This window comes from Colossoma macropomum, unplaced genomic scaffold (genome assembly GCF_904425465.1).
Source record: "Colossoma macropomum unplaced genomic scaffold, Colossoma_macropomum, whole genome shotgun sequence".
In the NCBI taxonomy this organism is placed as follows: Eukaryota; Metazoa; Chordata; class Actinopteri; order Characiformes; family Serrasalmidae; genus Colossoma; species Colossoma macropomum.
In genome coordinates this window covers 16,908,755-16,926,655 of record NW_023494793.1, presented here as the reverse complement: position 1 = coordinate 16,926,655, position 17,901 = coordinate 16,908,755, and the positions used below count along the sequence as shown (strand labels likewise).

The window sequence follows — 17,901 nt, the reverse complement described above, 5'->3', positions numbered from 1 at the left end:
ACAAAAATTGCTGGCAAGAGGGGTTAAACACATGTCAAAAACAAAGACTGGAATAATGTCTTTTATTTGAATACTGATTGCTAAAATTACCAAAATGCACTTCTCTAAGATACAGCCAGAAGAGAAGAGAAGAGAAGAGAAGAGAAGAGAAGAGAAGAGAAGAGAAGCTTCCCAGCCCGTCATGTCTCTGCTGTAATGAAATGGCGGGCTGCTGCTGAAGGCAGGTAGAGAGCAGATGTGCGTGGGAAGACTTTGTGTAAAAAGACAGGGAACTCTTAACACATCACCAGAGGCCGATCTGACAGGGGACTTATTCTCATAAAGCACAAGTCACGTACACACACAAATGTGCATGCACATCTGAGCCCACTCACTAGCCAAAATCTCACACACAGTGCATAGCTTGCATGAACACTGAATTGCTGCTACTTTGAGTATTAAGAGTGAAATGGTGCACTTCTGGCCTTTCATTCCAGGCATGAGGTGAGTAAAAATACCTCAGTGTAAGGGGAGGGGGTTGGGGGAGAGAAAGGGAGAATTGAGAATGGATTGGATATGATAAGAGAGTGAGAGAGTGAGAGAGGGAGAGAGACTCTAATGGACAGCTTGGCTGACATGTAAGCGTTCCCACATTTCCCTCATCAGAGTACAGTGAGTGACATTTCTGAAATTTCAGTCAGGTCAAGAAGAAAGGGGAAAAAAGGGAAAAAAAAGCCCACAGAATCCGCCAAGAACATCAAGGTCGGCTCCGAAAAACAAGGCCCGGACAAGCACTAGAGAGAGCTTTTATTTAATGGAACATTTACCTCTGCGCTGCACATCGGCCTCACTGCCAGGACCGCAAGACTTTCCAAACCAAAAGATTAAAACCCGGAAAAAAAGGGAAAAGTGAGAAAAAAGAGCCGTCACTGGGGAAAAAGAGGCACTCTACGCCCTGAGCACAGCTGTGTTTGCCGGTTGGTAGAGGCAGAGGTAGAGAAAAGGGAGAGAGAGAGAAGCAGAAAGAGGGAGAGGGAGAGAGTTAGAGAGAAGAAAGGAAGAATAGCGAAAGCCAGCTCAGCTCAATCAAACCAACGGCACCTGTCAGCTCTGGAAACTTTTGCATTGCCCCTGGCTCATTAAGAGGGACAGAGAAAGAGTGGTCATGTATATATGTTCTGTCCGCTTTAACACAATGCATTACGTATATACTGGACAATACGTAATTATAGGCTCGTCATAATGAAACAGCAGAGAGATGGGGTGAGTCATGGCTTCTGTCTCCTCAAGGTTGAGAGCTACACTAAACAGCCCCTCTGGCCTGCACAAGTCACACAGACGTCAGTTTGAAAAAGAATACTGCATCATAACAGCTGTCAATGACAATTAAAAGCAAACAGGAATGCTACCTTTGATCTTCACAAATATTACAGCCTTTTTTTACAGGATAAGGTAAAAAAAAAAACTTATTTTAATGTTAATGTAACTGGTTATATTTTAAACAATTTTGGAACACATTTGGCAATAAATGTGGTCCATTTGTCAATAAATGTTCACACAACATAAAGGGCTGTGAGTGTTTTCAAATAGTGTAAAAAAAAACCTGGGGGAAAAACTGACTTACAAGGCTGTGATATCGCAGCAAAAATATAGTGTGTGGAAGTAGCTTAGGTGTGTGCACTACTCTACTTATAAAAGTCAGCTAATGCTGTATTTTACTCATTTGTTGTTTCTGTGTAAGCAGCAGAAGCCCACTGGTGACAAATTCCTTGACAACTGCTGAAACGCCTCTCAGCACAGTGTTCAGTCTGGAACAATCTCCAGACACTCTTCACTTTCTCTCTCCATCTGCCTCTATCTCTCTCTCTTTCTCCTCACACAAACACGCTGAAAAGTGTTTTTCTACAGCCCGCTGAGACTGGGCAACTGGGTAAAGTCAATCAGCTCCTGGTTCCACTTTGACCACTTACCCCATGCGTATGTGTGCGAGTGTGTGAGAGAGAGACAAACATATCACGCCTGCCTTCACACCTTCACACTCTTGAGAGGAAGAAAGCAAACAAGTACACCTCAGGGAAAGACTCCAGAGAGCCCAGAGGACGTGGGTACTGTTGACAGAAGTTGCGCTTTGCTACTGATCTTAAGCTACTCTTGTGGTTTTCCACAGCGTGGTTCAAGTTAAGATTCAGGTCAAGGTTTTTACACTGATTCTGAGTAAAACTTATACTGGAGCAGGTTACTCAGAGGCATGCTGTGTAAACACACTTCAACGGTCTGTTCTTCAAATACCAAGAGCTGCATGAAAAAACGTGCTGAAAGCAAGGCATCACCAGTCTGGAGAAGAGAAATCCACGCTGAGAGGATTTCAAGACTTGGCTGAGTTCAAAGCATAACATCACATCAAAATTTTAGCCAAGGCCTTCTTTGTCATTGCAGTGACAATGCTCCTTCAGCTGGTAAGAGTGTATCAGCATATGGATTAAAACTTAATTCATTGTTAGCCAAACCAAATATAGCATGGTTCAAACATACTGGAAGATATTGTTACAACTGCTGGTTACTGATAAACCTAATGATATACGAAAAAAAAAAAACACACTGGCAAAATTATACCAGTGCGAAGTGGTGTAGCTATGTTAGTGCTATTCTGCAAATAGGCTGTAAATTACATAGGACACACCACATGGAAATGTGTTTGTGGTTTCCTCTACAATGCTGGCGAAGAGGAAATTCAAACACTGAAGAATAATCAAATACTGCCACCCAGTGGTGTACAGCAAAATTAGTTATATCTCAGATCTCTGCATGTGTGGAGGCCCTAAAGGGACACAAATGACAATATGAAAGTTAATGTCTGGCTTCTAATTACTTCAGCCTGTACTGTAAATAATTGACTTTAGCGCTGCATGATATGGACAAAGTACCACACTGAGATTATACTAATTCCAATTGTGAGTGTAAGATGCCTTGTAATTCTAAATCATACTGGTAAACTCTTCAAATGCTTAAACATCATCCTGCATTTTTAACTAAAATGATTCAGGTTTATTGGATCACATGAATGCCTTGATGTACATCACAGAAAGTCATCTGGAATGTCTGAGATTGTTGTGAACACACTTATCAAAAATATTTTATGACAACAATAAAAAAAGGGATTAAAGTGCTCATCAGTACTGCTGTAACAGAGTTCTCACTCCTTTCAGGAAATGATTTTTCAAGATTCCCAGGACAAATTATAGGACAATTTCTCTTACTTATTAACATGGCAGCTGCTGCTCACAAGAGGTCATCTCAAAAAGAGGAACATCCTTAACAGTAAATCATCAATACTGACTAAATGACACACATTCACACAAACTATTCCTCAACCCATAATCACGTGATCAAAAGTTCTACAAAAAATATTAGTAGTGAACATTACACACTGCCAGAAGCTGTTGTGTATTCATGTAGCCTCGCTCTGCCAAGTGTTTTGACACAGGATCCACTTATCTGTACACATGCAACACTATAGCATTCCAAACTGCAATAGTAATGAACCCTCAAACTGAGAATTGGCAGTTAGCAATATGCTAAATTATGAAATCTCTGGGCTTTAAAGACCCATTTTCCAAGAGCTTCACTAATATTTCCAGGACGTTTTATCAATTTTCTTGTTTTCCAGGTGTTTTCTGTGACTGGAAAACTATTCTAGAATTTTCAGTGTTTCCACGGTGTGTAAGAACTCAGAATAATGATTCATTTTGGCATTCCTGTTATTATGCGGCTACAAGAAAACTAAAAGTTGCTTACACACACCTGTGATACCAGCATACTTCTAGCAATTTTTTATGCATGTTATGAAGAAAAGGACCATAATAATAAGATAATACAATGGTTACTGTCATTTTTAACAGAGAAAATACGCACATTTATGGGTTTCTTTGGTCTCTTATGCAGCCATCTTGCCGGTTTGTCTGTTTTTCTTATAAAATCATGTAGCCCTAATACTTCACCCTACCCCCCTATCTTAACAAAAATCGGGACACCCTTCTCCTAGACATGAACGCGCAAAACAGAGTGGTAGGGGCGAGGGGTGAAATGGGATTGGGCCTAAGTGTCATGAGTTCAATCCGAGCTGGTCAGCTGTGCACGTGAACAACAGCACTAGCATTAGCTATGGATAGAAATGTAAGTGGACAACCCAGTCGCATATATGTTTGTTAGACTAAGCCATTAATTAGTAGCTATATTTAATTACTTGTCCCTAACTTTTCTAAATATTCTGAATTTTTGAAAATGCATACTATTTAAACAAAGGCAGTAGTGTACCAAAAATGAGTGGGCAGACATGCAGGGAAAGGAGGGGGGCACAGAGGCTAAGTAATTACTACTCTCCTGGGTTCTCTCATTAAGTACCACTTTAAACGTCTGCACGGTCTGCCAAGACCGCCACAACACAAACTCACACACAAGTACACATCAACCGCACTGCCGTTTAAATCTTAAACAAATGGGCAAACTTAGCTATGAAGCCCACGATAAACCAAAACAAAAGTGTGAAGAATGCTACCAATATACTTGATCACACCAACTGTTTCCCACTCCCTCTTTCTTCACCACTAATCTTGCAAGAAATTGTGAGGTAAGTTTGAATTTATTGGTGGAAGCAAGCTTCCTTTTTATAGTCTCGTTTCTTCTCTCTCACACACACCGCAGTAATCTCCATTCAGAGCCCTCTCGACTCATTCACAGACTCCCTTCCACCAACTGCTCATGCTGTTCCCCAGGCAAGGTGAACTGTGTCTGGGCCAGGCAGCCTAGATGAGAGGCCTCTCTCTCCCCACAGAGCACAGAAGGCATAAGGGTCCATTCACGCAGGCTAGACAAGCAAAGCGGCCATGCCACTCATAGATGACATCTTACACCTCACAAAGCAAACATACACATACAAACATGCACGGCGACCAACCCCAAGACATACTGACGAAAAATGCACTTTTGAAAACACACACCAGCATAACTTTATATAAATGACTGGGGCATGGGCCTATATGGGTCATTTATGTCTATCTATCCTTAGCTTCCTGAATCATTTATCAGATAGATGCAATACTGTCAGTAAAGTAAGTCTTTAAAGTAATAACCAGAGCTGTAACAACTACTACTATGATCCTATAATCACATAATCATTGCTATAATCTATCGACTATTAATTGACTACCTGACCAATAAAACCTTTATACTTTTCCTCTCACTTTGTCCCATCACGGCATTACTATCATTTAAAGTTCTGCATGTAATTTCTTCTTTTGTAGTACAACAGGACAACAGAAGCCTTATTGCCCCAACAGCAATCTGTATGAACAGCCGTGTGTGCCCTATGAATCTTATAGAGTCCTTTTGTTCTCAAGTGATTATTTTCGTAATTGATGCAGTCAATGAGTATTCATCCAGTAATAGCTAGGGATGAACCAATGTGGGAATTCTGGGCCAGTGACCAGCGACCATTACATAAAAATTTGAGCACCTCAGATCATATTACATTTTCATATTACGCCATATTAAGTTAACATGGCCTCTACACAGCACACTGTGACATTTTCTCTAAATTTTAATGCACAAATAAAATAAAACATAACATTTAAAATGTAACTTTTTCACAACACATTTTAATTTTTTTTCCAAAATAATAAATTCAGCAAATCTGTGCATTAAAAATACAAAATTGTGTTCTCTGTAGTGGATGTGTACTTATTTTCAATCAACAAAACATGTAATATGACTTGTATTTTTGTATATGACTGTATATGTTGATGTCTTTTATTTATAAAATGTAGAAATCTAGACTACCTTTAGCTTATGATTTTTGGCATTTAAAATATGTTCTGTGTGAAGATAAATATTTATTCCCTCGCTTGTGCGTCTTTTTCTAGTTGTAGGCTAAATGTTACCCCGACAGGCCCCCATCTTGGCACGTCATCCACAAAGAAGAAAAAAAACATTTAGAGGACGTGAGTCAACCTCAATACAATACAATATTTCACTGGTTATGGCTAGTGTTAGCTCAAATGCTAGCACAGCTGACGGGGCCGACACAAAAATCTGCAGATTTAACCCACAAGGAGTAAAAGATTTCCAATTTTTAAAGAGTATAATATTCAAAAGCATAGCCTGTCAAAAAGACAAATCTCTGGTTAGGATTTCTTTCTTGCCAAGACTCAACCAAGCTGCACTGGAATCTTCAAAGCTGCTGTAAACTAGCAAATCAGCAGGGTAAACAAGGATGTTCTTCGGGAGATAAAAATAAACATGACAGGCCAATTTAAAAGAGGAGAGGCCATTTGTTCTTTGTTTTGATGACTTTGTATATGTATATGCTGCTCTGGTTTCTTTTTTTGGCTATTTGTTTTGATGAATGGTTTCAAGAATCTTTTTCAGGATTTTCTTTTCATTAAATTCATTAGTAGCTCATATATTCTCACATATGTAATGTATGAATTAAAAAACACCTTACGGCACAAGCACTAGCACTGACTGAGTAAATAAAAATTCAAACAAAAATTAAATATTAAATAATATATTATTGCGTAACTAACATCTTTTGGTAATAAACTACATTACCTCTCATTCTGAAAATTGAGACTACAAACCAGTGCATCCATGAGCTACTGCTGGTGTGCGTTCACGACTGTCCCTCTGCTTGAGAAACTGCTACACGCAAGTGAGTAAGCTCCAACATCACTTGCACATGCTTTACATATTAAAAATACGAGCTGTATTCCACTTTTATGATTGCAGTGCCTTCGGAAAACAGAACACAAACCCATTTTCAAATAAGCTGAGACAGTGTATGAAATGCTATTTAAAACAAAAAGCAGTGACAAGTAAATTCTGTTTGACCTGTATTAAATTGAAAATGGTACAATAATACAATACTTTGTTTTACCTACCAATGAAATTCATTGTTTTTTGTAAATTCACACTCATTCCAAATTTGATGCGTCCAACAAATTCCAAAATGCTGGGATGGGAGCATGTTTACCACCGTGTTACATCACCTTTCTTTTTAAAAACACCTGATATATGTTTGAGGACTGAAGACACAAACTTATAGTGTGTTGAAAGCGTATCTTTCTCTGTAGCTGTGCAACAGTACAGGGCCTTTGTTGTCATATATTGAGCTTAATAAAACACATTTTCAATATGAGACATTTCTCTACTGCAGGCAGGCCAACCTATCATCCACACTCTCCTGATTACACAGCCCGTCCCCCCGAAAAAGGTAGCATATGTTGCTCCAAATATGTTCAGTGTTAACACTGCTTTCACAGATGTGCAAGCTACACACTAATACCCCCATACCATGGCAGACCTTGGCTTTTGAACTTTACTCTCTTAACCATCAGGATGGTCCTTTTTTTGGCCCAGAGAACACGACATTATTTCCATAAATAATCTGATAAGTTTACTCGTCAGACCACAGTACACATTTCCATTGTGCAGCTGTCCATTTCGTATAAGCGGAACCCCAAAGTAGTCAGCAGAGTTTCTGTTCACTGTGCATAGTACAGTTTTACAGTTTGCATTTCAAATAAAGTGCTACCTCAAATGTACGAGGCATGTTGTCATTGAATGATTCCGATTGTGTATCCCCAGTGGAAAGTAATGAGAAGGTTGTGCTTCTTAGACTGAGAAGATCCTTTCCTACAGACACCAGATATGTTCATGAACAACTGACTAAGAAACATTTAGCTGGACACAACATTAAATCTGATTTGTATTTAAAGGTGTGGTGCGTAAGATTTAGTGGCATCTAGTGTTGACTGAAAACCCCTCCCTTTCCAAGCATGTAGTAGAACCTACGTTGGCTGTCAGGTAGACTAGTACCCTAAATCAATGTTTCTCAAACCTGGTCCTGGAGGCCCACTGTCCCGCACTTTTTAGAGTTTCCCTGCTCCCAACACACCTGATCCAAATAATCAGCCCATTAAGAAGCCCTTACTCAGCTGAAGTGGGTGTACTGAAGCAAGGAAAGCACTAAAAGGTGCAGCACAGTGGGTCTCCAGGACCAGGGTTGAGAAACACTGCCCTAAAAACACACTAACCAGTGTTTATCCTTGTTTTTTGCTGTCGCCCATCCCGATTTCGTTTGCTTCTTCATGTTTTTACTTTTTTGATGATGAGGATTCACCCTCCCTTACTTTTTCTTCTGCTAAATAATAAGTATGACCCTTCCTTTGTCAAAATTTGGGTTTTTAAACTTCTCACAGCAATAACTGTTTAGCCAACAGTGGCAGCAACCACTGATTCTTCTTCTTTCTACATCTTCCAACCAGTGCTAAAGCACCACCAAATTAAAGCTGCTGCTTCAAGGTAAAAAAGTGAAAGGCACTCTTTAGAGCCAGTGTTTGGTCTAAACTGTGTACATATGGTAACTAGTTACTACCCACCCCTGCATAACCTGGAATGGCATCACATACTACATTAACCAAGGTGTAGTCAACTTGGAGGCAGTAGTTTTAAATGAATACTGTGTTTTTTAAACATATATATAAAAAAATGAAAAATTAAAAAATTAAACGCAAATAGAGGAAATGGTGGCATTTACCCCTACTATCAAGCCAAAATGGGCACGGTGTAATTAGAGTAATGAGAAGGGTAATGGAAAGCTTTCCTTTCGCTTCCACAGCGACTGGTTAAATTAATGAAGGGTAGCACTTTACAATAGACTACAGCCTTCTGTCGTCATTAGGCCAAGGTTAACGATGACCGTTATTAGAGCAGGGAAACTGCTGACAAGCGGGGTCCATGAAGTAGCTAGTTATGAGGCTACACTGACAGGGGTTCCGTCCCGTCAAAACAAGGTGTGGGCAACTTAACGAAGTATTCACACACATACATTCTCACTCACTCACTCTCTCACTCTCCTTCACTTAAGCGCCACCGCTGAAGACAGAAAAGTAATGCAAAAACATTCCCTCACTTCTCTCAATCAGCGCAGCCGGAGTGTTTTCCCTCATTAATCATGGGCTTAATATTCGCCGAGACAGACCGTGTTTATCCACCGAATAAACACGACGCTAAAACCCTGCAAGCAAACACAGCCACTCACCTCCAGCGGTGTCCAGACTCAACACGCGTCGCTGCCCTCCCCCAAAGACACACACACACACACACACACACACTAAATAAACTAAGAGTAAACTATAAAGTTACACAAAAGGACATTTCTCCTAACGTTTCTCACAGCCACGCTTGAAGCTTCTAGAACTCCTGTCCTCGCGCGTGAGGTCACGAAGCAGTCAAAACGCGGGAACTGCCAGCAACGGCTCGGCAGAGAGGAGGGAGGATTTCGTTCATTCTTACAGTTACCACACAGAATGAGACCGATGGCGACAGAGGTAAAGAAATGAAACGCTAAGAGGATTTAGGGGGTAAAAATAAACGTCCTCTTGACGGTGCCACGGCACAGGGCTATTTCTGGGCTCTCAATACCTGTTAGAACCCGTAGGAGGGAGAGTGAGGAGAGTATAGTACGGGACACGGAGAGCCGCAGTGTTAAACCGGGAATTCCACTGATTTTATTGATATTCAACTACACAGATTACAGATCAGGTCAGTCTTAGCTGGTGCAATCAGAAAGAGTGTGATTTTGCCTTACTGTGGTCATAGTGACAAATAGTTTCTCAGTTAAGTTCAGTTAAATGTAACAATGATTTTACCTGAAAGCTTAAACATCTCTCCCTCTATTCCTTCTTGATCACCAACCCCCACCAGTTCTGCACCTTCAGCTTCTTTCTCTTCCTCTCTTGTTGTGTCTAGTAATTTTTTATTTTAATTAAACTCAGATTTACAAGAACTCAAGAAAATGAGAGATCATTCTTTTTTGTTTTGTTTTAACTGGTATAAAACATCTGAGCTGCCGCCTCTTAATATCCATCTACAGGTTAAGATAAAATTGCATTATAATCAACACCAAGTTGCCAACTTGAGTTACTTTCAGATCAAGTAAAACCAGAGACCCTCCTCAAGGTCTGACATCACTGGCTTACAACTTACAAGGTCTGATATGATTGACCAGGCCGGGGGTTCCACTTCTCACATTACCTTAGTAATTCTCTGGTAGCACAGCAGAGGCAGCACTGCATTAGAGCAGCGCCTCCCCCAGGACGTGCATTGCTATCATAGTATCATAGCGCACTATCATAGCGCACCCGTGTATTTTACCAGAATCAACTACATATTAATCAATCAATTACATATTAAAATTCAGAGGACATGTGTAGGTTCACAGGTCTTTTTGGATAGTAAATAAAATAGCATTGCTTGCTTTGTAGACATCACAACCACAACGTTCTATCACCACAATAGTAAAAAAAAAAGTCAACAAGTTCCTCTACAATACAACATTTCATAAAATATCCCCTTTAAATGTAGAAGTGGTGCTGCCTGAGGCATCTTCAGTGCTAGGCCCATACAGAGGAAGGCAAGGAGGCCTAAAACAATTCTCAAATAAAAGTATAGTTACTTTAATGAAATAATCACTCAAGTAGAAGTAAAAGTAGAATCCAAAAAACTTGTGTAGGAGTAAAGAAAACAAAGTACTAAGTCTCTGTCAGTTTGTTAGGCGTCTAAAATAAAACTCGAAAGTGAGAAGTGTGAGCAGCTGCAAAGCGATCCAGGTGCTGTCACCGACAGACCAGATGGAAATTAAAGACAAAAAAAGAAAGTAGGAACTAAATGTAAATAGCTAAAATAGAACTGAAAGTAAATTTCTTTTCCTTGCAAAGTATTATCATTTGAAATGACACAACAGGACACATTTATAAAAATATTAGCTCATTAACTTACAAGAACTACATGTGACCATAAGTGGGCATGTGTGGTCATGGGATTCATAAAGGGATTCATAATGCTACATGGTAATGAATTTTTACATAGTATGCAGATGGGTGACACAATAAAGAAGAGGCCTGGATAAATGAGTGGAGAAACGCAGATGGTTTCAGAAAGGTGTGTGGCATGATACAATTAAGCAATAAACACCCTATCATGCTCTGTGGCATGAAAAAAAATGCTGAGCAGGCCCAGCTGACCTTGACTTTGGATCAACATGGCAAGAGGAAAAGACCTAAGTAACTTGACGAGAACACTACAGGCCTAAATGGCGCTCCACATCCATTGACTCTTTTATGCTATGGTGGGCTTTCTGCTGGCGTGATTTGGGTCCACCAAACCCTTAAGATGGGCTTCACTGTATGATTTTCATCATGACAATGCCATTGCAGTCTGTTGCAGCATGGCTGTCGTTAAATGTTTAATGAGACATGCTCCACAGCGGCCAATTTACTGCCCTTGCGACCAAAGACAGCCTGCGATAAAGTTTTGGAAGGGTCAGACATTTTGGTTCCAAAATCTCACAATGTGACCCCTGCTATGACACACGTCTAAAAAGCAACCAATAGTGAGCGGCTTGGAATGAAATGTGTGTGTGTGTGTGTGTGTGTGTGTGTGAGTGTGTGTGTGTGTGTGTGAGAGAGAGAGAAAGAGAGATGAACTTTACCGCTCACAAGTTATTTGTTTTTACAAGCAAAAAATAATGCAGAGGGCTTTTTTTGGTTGTGTGATGCTAGTTTTTGACAAAAAAACGGCACATGCAGAACATTGTCATTTTCTTGCATCATAGATCTATCACCAGAAGATCTTTATCTTATAATCTGAACTGCAGTATAACTGAATTCGCAGTCTGTCCAAGATTTATTTGTAGAATCTTATGCAGTGTGATATCAAATAAATATATAAGACAACTGGTATTGCAGGTCATCCACAGCAGAGTTTAGAGGGAAGGGTCAATGCAGATAAATACAAAGTTATTCTGACTGATTACCTTAATCTTCTGATAAAACATTTCTATCTTGATGGAAATAGACTCTCCCAGATTGACAAGGCCCCCATCCACAGGGCACGAGGGGTCACTGAATGGGTTGATGAGTATGAAAATGATGAAAAATGATCCCAACCCAACTGAACATCTATGGGGGATTTTGAACTGAACTGTTAGACAGCACTCTCCACCACCATCATCAAAACATTAATTGAGGGAGTATCTTTTGGAAGAATGATTTTCCAGTACAGTTTCAGACACTTGTAGAAGCTTGTTGGCTTTTCTTTTCATTTGTCACCAGTCTGTGGAAGTGAAGAAGTGTGTAGAAGTGTGTAAATGATCCCTAATGTGTTTTCAATGGAAGGTCATGGTGGAGCCCTGGAGCACACTTAATCTAGAAAATGTAGATCTTTAGAGATTACAGAATTGATGTACTGAATGAGGAGTCCTTCAGAGCCCAAACTGTAAACCACTGCATTATGCTACAGTTATGCTTCGTGCTTCATTTTTCTTATCCATTAGTTTGTGCAGGTACATTTAAGGCATATCACTCTTAATAATCACAGTCTCATAACTCACCTCTCTTAGGTGCATGTTCTCCTTCTCTTTCTGCTCCAGAATGATCTCCAGGTGGCCCAGCTGTTCCTCAGCCTCACGTCTGACCCTCAGACCCTCTTCGTCAGGCAGCCCAGACCTGGGGAGGCCCTTGTTCTGAAGCATCTCCAACAGCTTTTTGATAGACTCATCCCGTGCAGTCAGTGTCTGTTTCTGGGTCTCAATGCGGAGCTCCATCTCCTCCAGAGTTTTCCTCAGAAGGAAGAGCTCCTTCGCTTGCCGCTCATGCTCAGCCTGTAGATGATGGAAGTTGTCCTCAGTGAGCTCCAGGACAGGGAAGCAGTCAGACGTAGAGTCAGATGGGCCTGTACGGTTCTCCTGCTGCAGGAGCTGATTCAAATCCCTTTGTGTACGGAGCTCCTCCTGTAAAGTCTGGATGGTCATCTGAAGGTGCTGAGAGAGGAAAGTAAAGAGATGGTAAAATACAGATATACAGTTGTATGCAAAAGTTTGGATGACCTGGTCAAGTTACATGTTCTGTTGAATTTCTAAGTGAAAATAAGTACACATCCTCTACAGAGAGCACACTTCTACACGTTGTTCCCTGTAGAGGACGTGTTAACCTTTTTTCACGAATTTTGCAAAACATGAAATTTCACCAGGGGTGTTCAAACTTTTGCATACATAGATATATACATACATATATTGTCACTGTAATTTCAAAGCCTTGTAATTCCATTTGTTTACCTTTTTTACCATTTGAGAAAATGTCATGATGAATGGACCAGTAAAAATCATCCAACAGTACTTGGAATAAAAACCAGTTATATTAATATACATTCAAGAAAAAAAACTTTTTTCCCTTCTTCTATAAAGTTTTCATTTCACAGATACAAGGATTTGTTACCACAGTGAAAATATCAAGATATATAGAGAGAGTAATTGTGAAGGGCTAGACTAATTAGCTAGGCAGACAGATTTTGTTTAGTTTTATCACCTTACATGACAAGTAACTGCTACTTAGTATTAAAATAATTACTATATACATACACAAATATGAAAACATGGCACCAATACTAATAAGCAAATAAACAGGACAAACATAGGAGACAAACCTGAGGTCTCTCAGAATCCGAAAACTGCAGTGCATTATGGTATGTTGCAAAAACAGGGAGAAAAAGAAAGCTTTTCAAAAATGGGCAGAAACATGAAAGTATGAAATAAAGTAACAAAAGGTATGTGAGCTTTATGATTATGAAAATATGCAGTAAAATTGTTTTAAAGCATTTGTTTAATTATTTATATTGCTCACTTTAGGATAGCTATGAAAAACCAGTACTCAGAAATACAGCGTTGATGAAAGAGTGACTGAAGCTAACCCTTTTATATGAAATACAGTGTGTTATACTGGTTACTTGTACTGAAAAGATGAGGTAGAGATGTCACAACTTGTTCTTAAGAAACTTTAAATGGAGCAGTAAAATGATCACAGCCAGTTCCTGTAAGGTGATATAATACAATTTTCGACCCAATTATTAATAGTTTTGTGGGGGGGGGGTTTGTTGCTTTTTTTTCAGAAGATAAAACATTTAGTGTTGGATTCCAGGCCTAAACCTATAATGATAATAATAATAATAATGATAATAATAATAATAATAATAATAATAATAATAGATATTTTCAATGGTGAATCACTAAACATGTCTGAAAATGAGCCCTGAGCTGTGCAGAAAACTTTAGAACTAAAATGTACTATATTATGCCATAATATGGGAGGTTGGATTATTTTTTCTTGATATTGCATCATTTCTGTAATTCTGAACTATTGAAACATAACAAGTGCATGGTACTGTAAAATGAGTTGCTGAGGTCAAATAAGTACTTTGCTGGTAATGTGATTAAGACAGATATACTCATTTTTCTGAAAAACACAGTCTGTACAAAATACCTTATTTAAAGATATACTGGAATACATGGGGGAAAAAGAGGACACATATTGAGACCATTCACTGGTACGCTGGTGCATTGCAGACCAGAAGCAGTGTATGAGGATAGAAAACTAGTGCTAGACATAGGGTTTCCAATAGGTGGCAGTATAGGTTTCCAATAGGTGGCAGGTTTTACTCAAAAAAGTGCTTATTGGATTGCAGAATATTTCAATCACAGGCGGCACCCAAAACCACATACCACTATACCAGTGGTCACCAACGCTCCTCCTGGAGATCTACGTTCCTGGAGGTTTCACTTTCAGCATACATCTAAGACATCTCCTTCAGCTAACCAAGGGTGCATCTGAAGGCAATAATTAGATGGGTCAGGTGGGGTCTATTAGGGTTGAAGCTGAAGTCTGCAGGAAGGTAGTTCTCTCAGAGGCAGGGTTGGTGATGACCGCATTATACTATACATAGCATATCAATGGTTGCACTACTAAAGGTGGTGTGCTATTTAGTATGGCAGTACAGTGTTGGACCCAGTCTCTGATATACAAACTTTGCTAGTGACGTTGTGAAAGAAAGACATGTTAATACAATGTATTAATACTCTCTCTTTGCACTGTAAAATGAATGCTTGTCTGTATGTCAACTACATAAGTGTACTGCATTTTCCTGCAACAATACTCAATCTGTGGGCTGTAGCAAGACATTTCATTAGTAAGAATCCAAAAATTAATTTCATGGATATTCAAGCTTGTTTTAGCTTTCATATACTTTGAATATTTGATGTGTTTAAATAAGTTAGAACTGTCAAAAATGCATGAATCGCAACTTATATATGCAGTCACAAATTGCGTGTATATGAAGTAAAATGTCTGAAATCACACTAAACAGCACCATGCAAGAATGCGGGATTGAAGAGTGAGGAATTGAAGCATAGGGCACTTGCAGTTTAAGGGGTAAATTAGGTCTAAGTTGAGCGGTTTGGCAGATAGCTAACAGGCCTAAAGACTTGCATTATATTAAAAATGACAGATGTTATGCTCTGCAGGGGGAAAAACATTTGATTCTATTATCTTTGAAAGAGCTTTAAAATCAGCGAAAATCAGAGTCATTGAGGCAGTATACGCCACTGGCTATATGCAAACTATACTAGCACTACCACACATGAACCTAACTGAAGTTAAGCTAGTTAGATATGGCTGTGATTATGAAATGATACAACTTATTAAATAATTTGTAACCTTACATCAGAGACCTACTGTAATTTTAAGAATATAAACCCCAGGCACCATTATTCACACCAATATTCGCTGGGTGTGATGTTACTTCCAGCTACTTGACTTAGCTAGCTATCTGATTCACTTGCTATTAAACCACTCTGCTTCAATTTCCCAATCCAGGCTACCTTACTAGTATGACCATTAGCATTAATAGCTTCACAGCCATGTCAAAATAGAGATAGCACTTTCCACTCTGAGCTATAGCTGACAAATTTAAAGTAGTAGGGACAAAATGGGACATTTCAAATAATATGAATTATGAGGATGCTGCTGGTGATCTTCCATATGTTGAATATCAGCATAAAAAGTAAAAAGTAATGTGGTAAGATGAAATACAGAGTAAAGATTGCTGCTGTCTAAATACGACCTGGTAAGCCTGGCTTAGTTGGTCACAAGTCTTTTAAAAACAGCAATAGAATAATATAGTGGCTCAAGTATCAAGACAATATTTTGAGTATCAAAATGATCATAAGACCTCTAGTAATTCCTGCACCTAGTAACTAGCTATTGAGTAGCGGTAGGACAGCGGCCCTTCTTAATGGCAGTAGTCTGCTTTCAGTGGTGAAATTTTAATCCACTTTGTCTTTTGTGATTGTTGCAGCCACAGCAAACAAACAGTATTGTTGACATCTGCAAAATGACAATGCTTAAACTATTGTCCTTTGAACCTCTGCCACATTTGCCTCACAACAACGGGGAGTCAGGCATTCAATCAGTGATTCAACTAAGGACATTGACTATTCTTGGCCAGGTCAGTAAGCGGTTCAGCAAAATGCTTCAGAAGAACCTGTCAGCACATAAACTTTATCCTGGTCTTCACCATAGGTCTGTTTAAACCAGCAGATCAGACTAGCAAATTCTCTTTTCACTTTTCAGTCCCCTTTACGTATTTTGTAACGAACAAACACCTCAAACGTATACTGTCTTTCATAAATTATGAGTAATTACACATCTCTACTACAAACTACACATTAGATTATACAACCTGAACAACACTTATGAGTTTTTCTGGAGGATTTTAAAAGTTATTTCCTCAATGCAGTTAAAATGCTTTGGAATAATTGCCCTTTTGGCCATCTGACTCCAAAGGGAATATCCAAAGGGAAGAGTAGTTACTGGAATGTTGAAAAATAACAAATAGCTGTCCAAATATACCTCAAATTAACCTATTTAACTTCAAAATGACATGAAACTTTAGTTGTCTACATGTCAAACCATAGTGCATCAATGCTTAATTAACAATAAAAAAACATAACTGAATAATTTATTTCCCCCTATTTAGAACACAAAATGAGGAGAATTAGAGGCTGGAGGATGACAGCAACTTGGAACAAATGATACTGCTCTGGTAAACAAGCACCCGAGTAATCTGGCTCATATGGTAAGGTGTCACAGAAGACATCTGTCACTGACAGCCGTATGGTTTTGTGAATTTCGCAAAAATGATTATAGTGTGTCATACTAGAATGTCAAAAAACACCATTCTTACTGCGAATAATGGTTGTGGATGCATTACAATATCCTGGCAGGAGCTGAGGCTACAGTAAAGAGTAACACTGGCACAGCAGTGTTATAAAGACAGAGTTAATGTTGATTAAACACTGCAGCATGCTGCTCTCTTCTTCAGCATCTCTTCAGCAGCCTAAAACTACATATAAGTAGGTATTACTGGTGCAGCACAAATAGGTAAAACTCCTCATTAAAGCCAGAAATCCATATGATGCATGATGTAAAGTTTACAAGTTAAGATTGGTATCAACAGAACCTCACCTGCAGTTCCTTTTTTTAAAATAAAACTCAGATATTGTATATAACAAATGCAAGGGAAGTTGGCAGAGAAGTATCCCAAAGGACTCAGAGCTGTTGTAAGTGACAAAGAAGCTTCCATCTAGTAACAGCTGAGGGAATACTCTGTCTCAGCGACTGCTCTTCCATCTCTTCCTTCAGAACCCCACTGAAAATCCAACCCAATCTCCTAGTAGCTCATAAGGGATGCAGAAATGTCATGTTCTCATCACATTTGTTAATGTCTAGTGTATTGTATAATGCTCTTTGGATGCAAAATCAATAACATGACTGGTGAATGGACTAGGCATCTGTCGAGAAACAGCCAATTTGTCATATTCCTGTAATTGCTTGTCTTAAACATTTTAATTTAGCACTAGGTTTAGCTAATATGGTCATAAATCATCTGACATAGCAAACATACGGTCCCTAATATCAGATTTATTAAAATTGTTCTTGAAAAACAGAAGGGTTATTACTTCAGGTTTTATTGGCA

General features: G+C 39.1%; 1 protein-coding gene across 1 annotated transcript in view; it reads right to left on the bottom strand.

Moving 5' to 3' along the window:
• Positions 1-17,901, bottom strand: part of LOC118813373 (ERC protein 2) — a 205,342-nt gene that overhangs the window by 175,380 nt on the left and 12,061 nt on the right. The window contains exon 2 of the mRNA XM_036578670.1: positions 12,428-12,856. Within this exon, the coding sequence (XP_036434563.1) occupies positions 12,428-12,856 (429 nt within the window). The remainder of the gene's footprint in view (positions 1-12,427; positions 12,857-17,901) is intronic.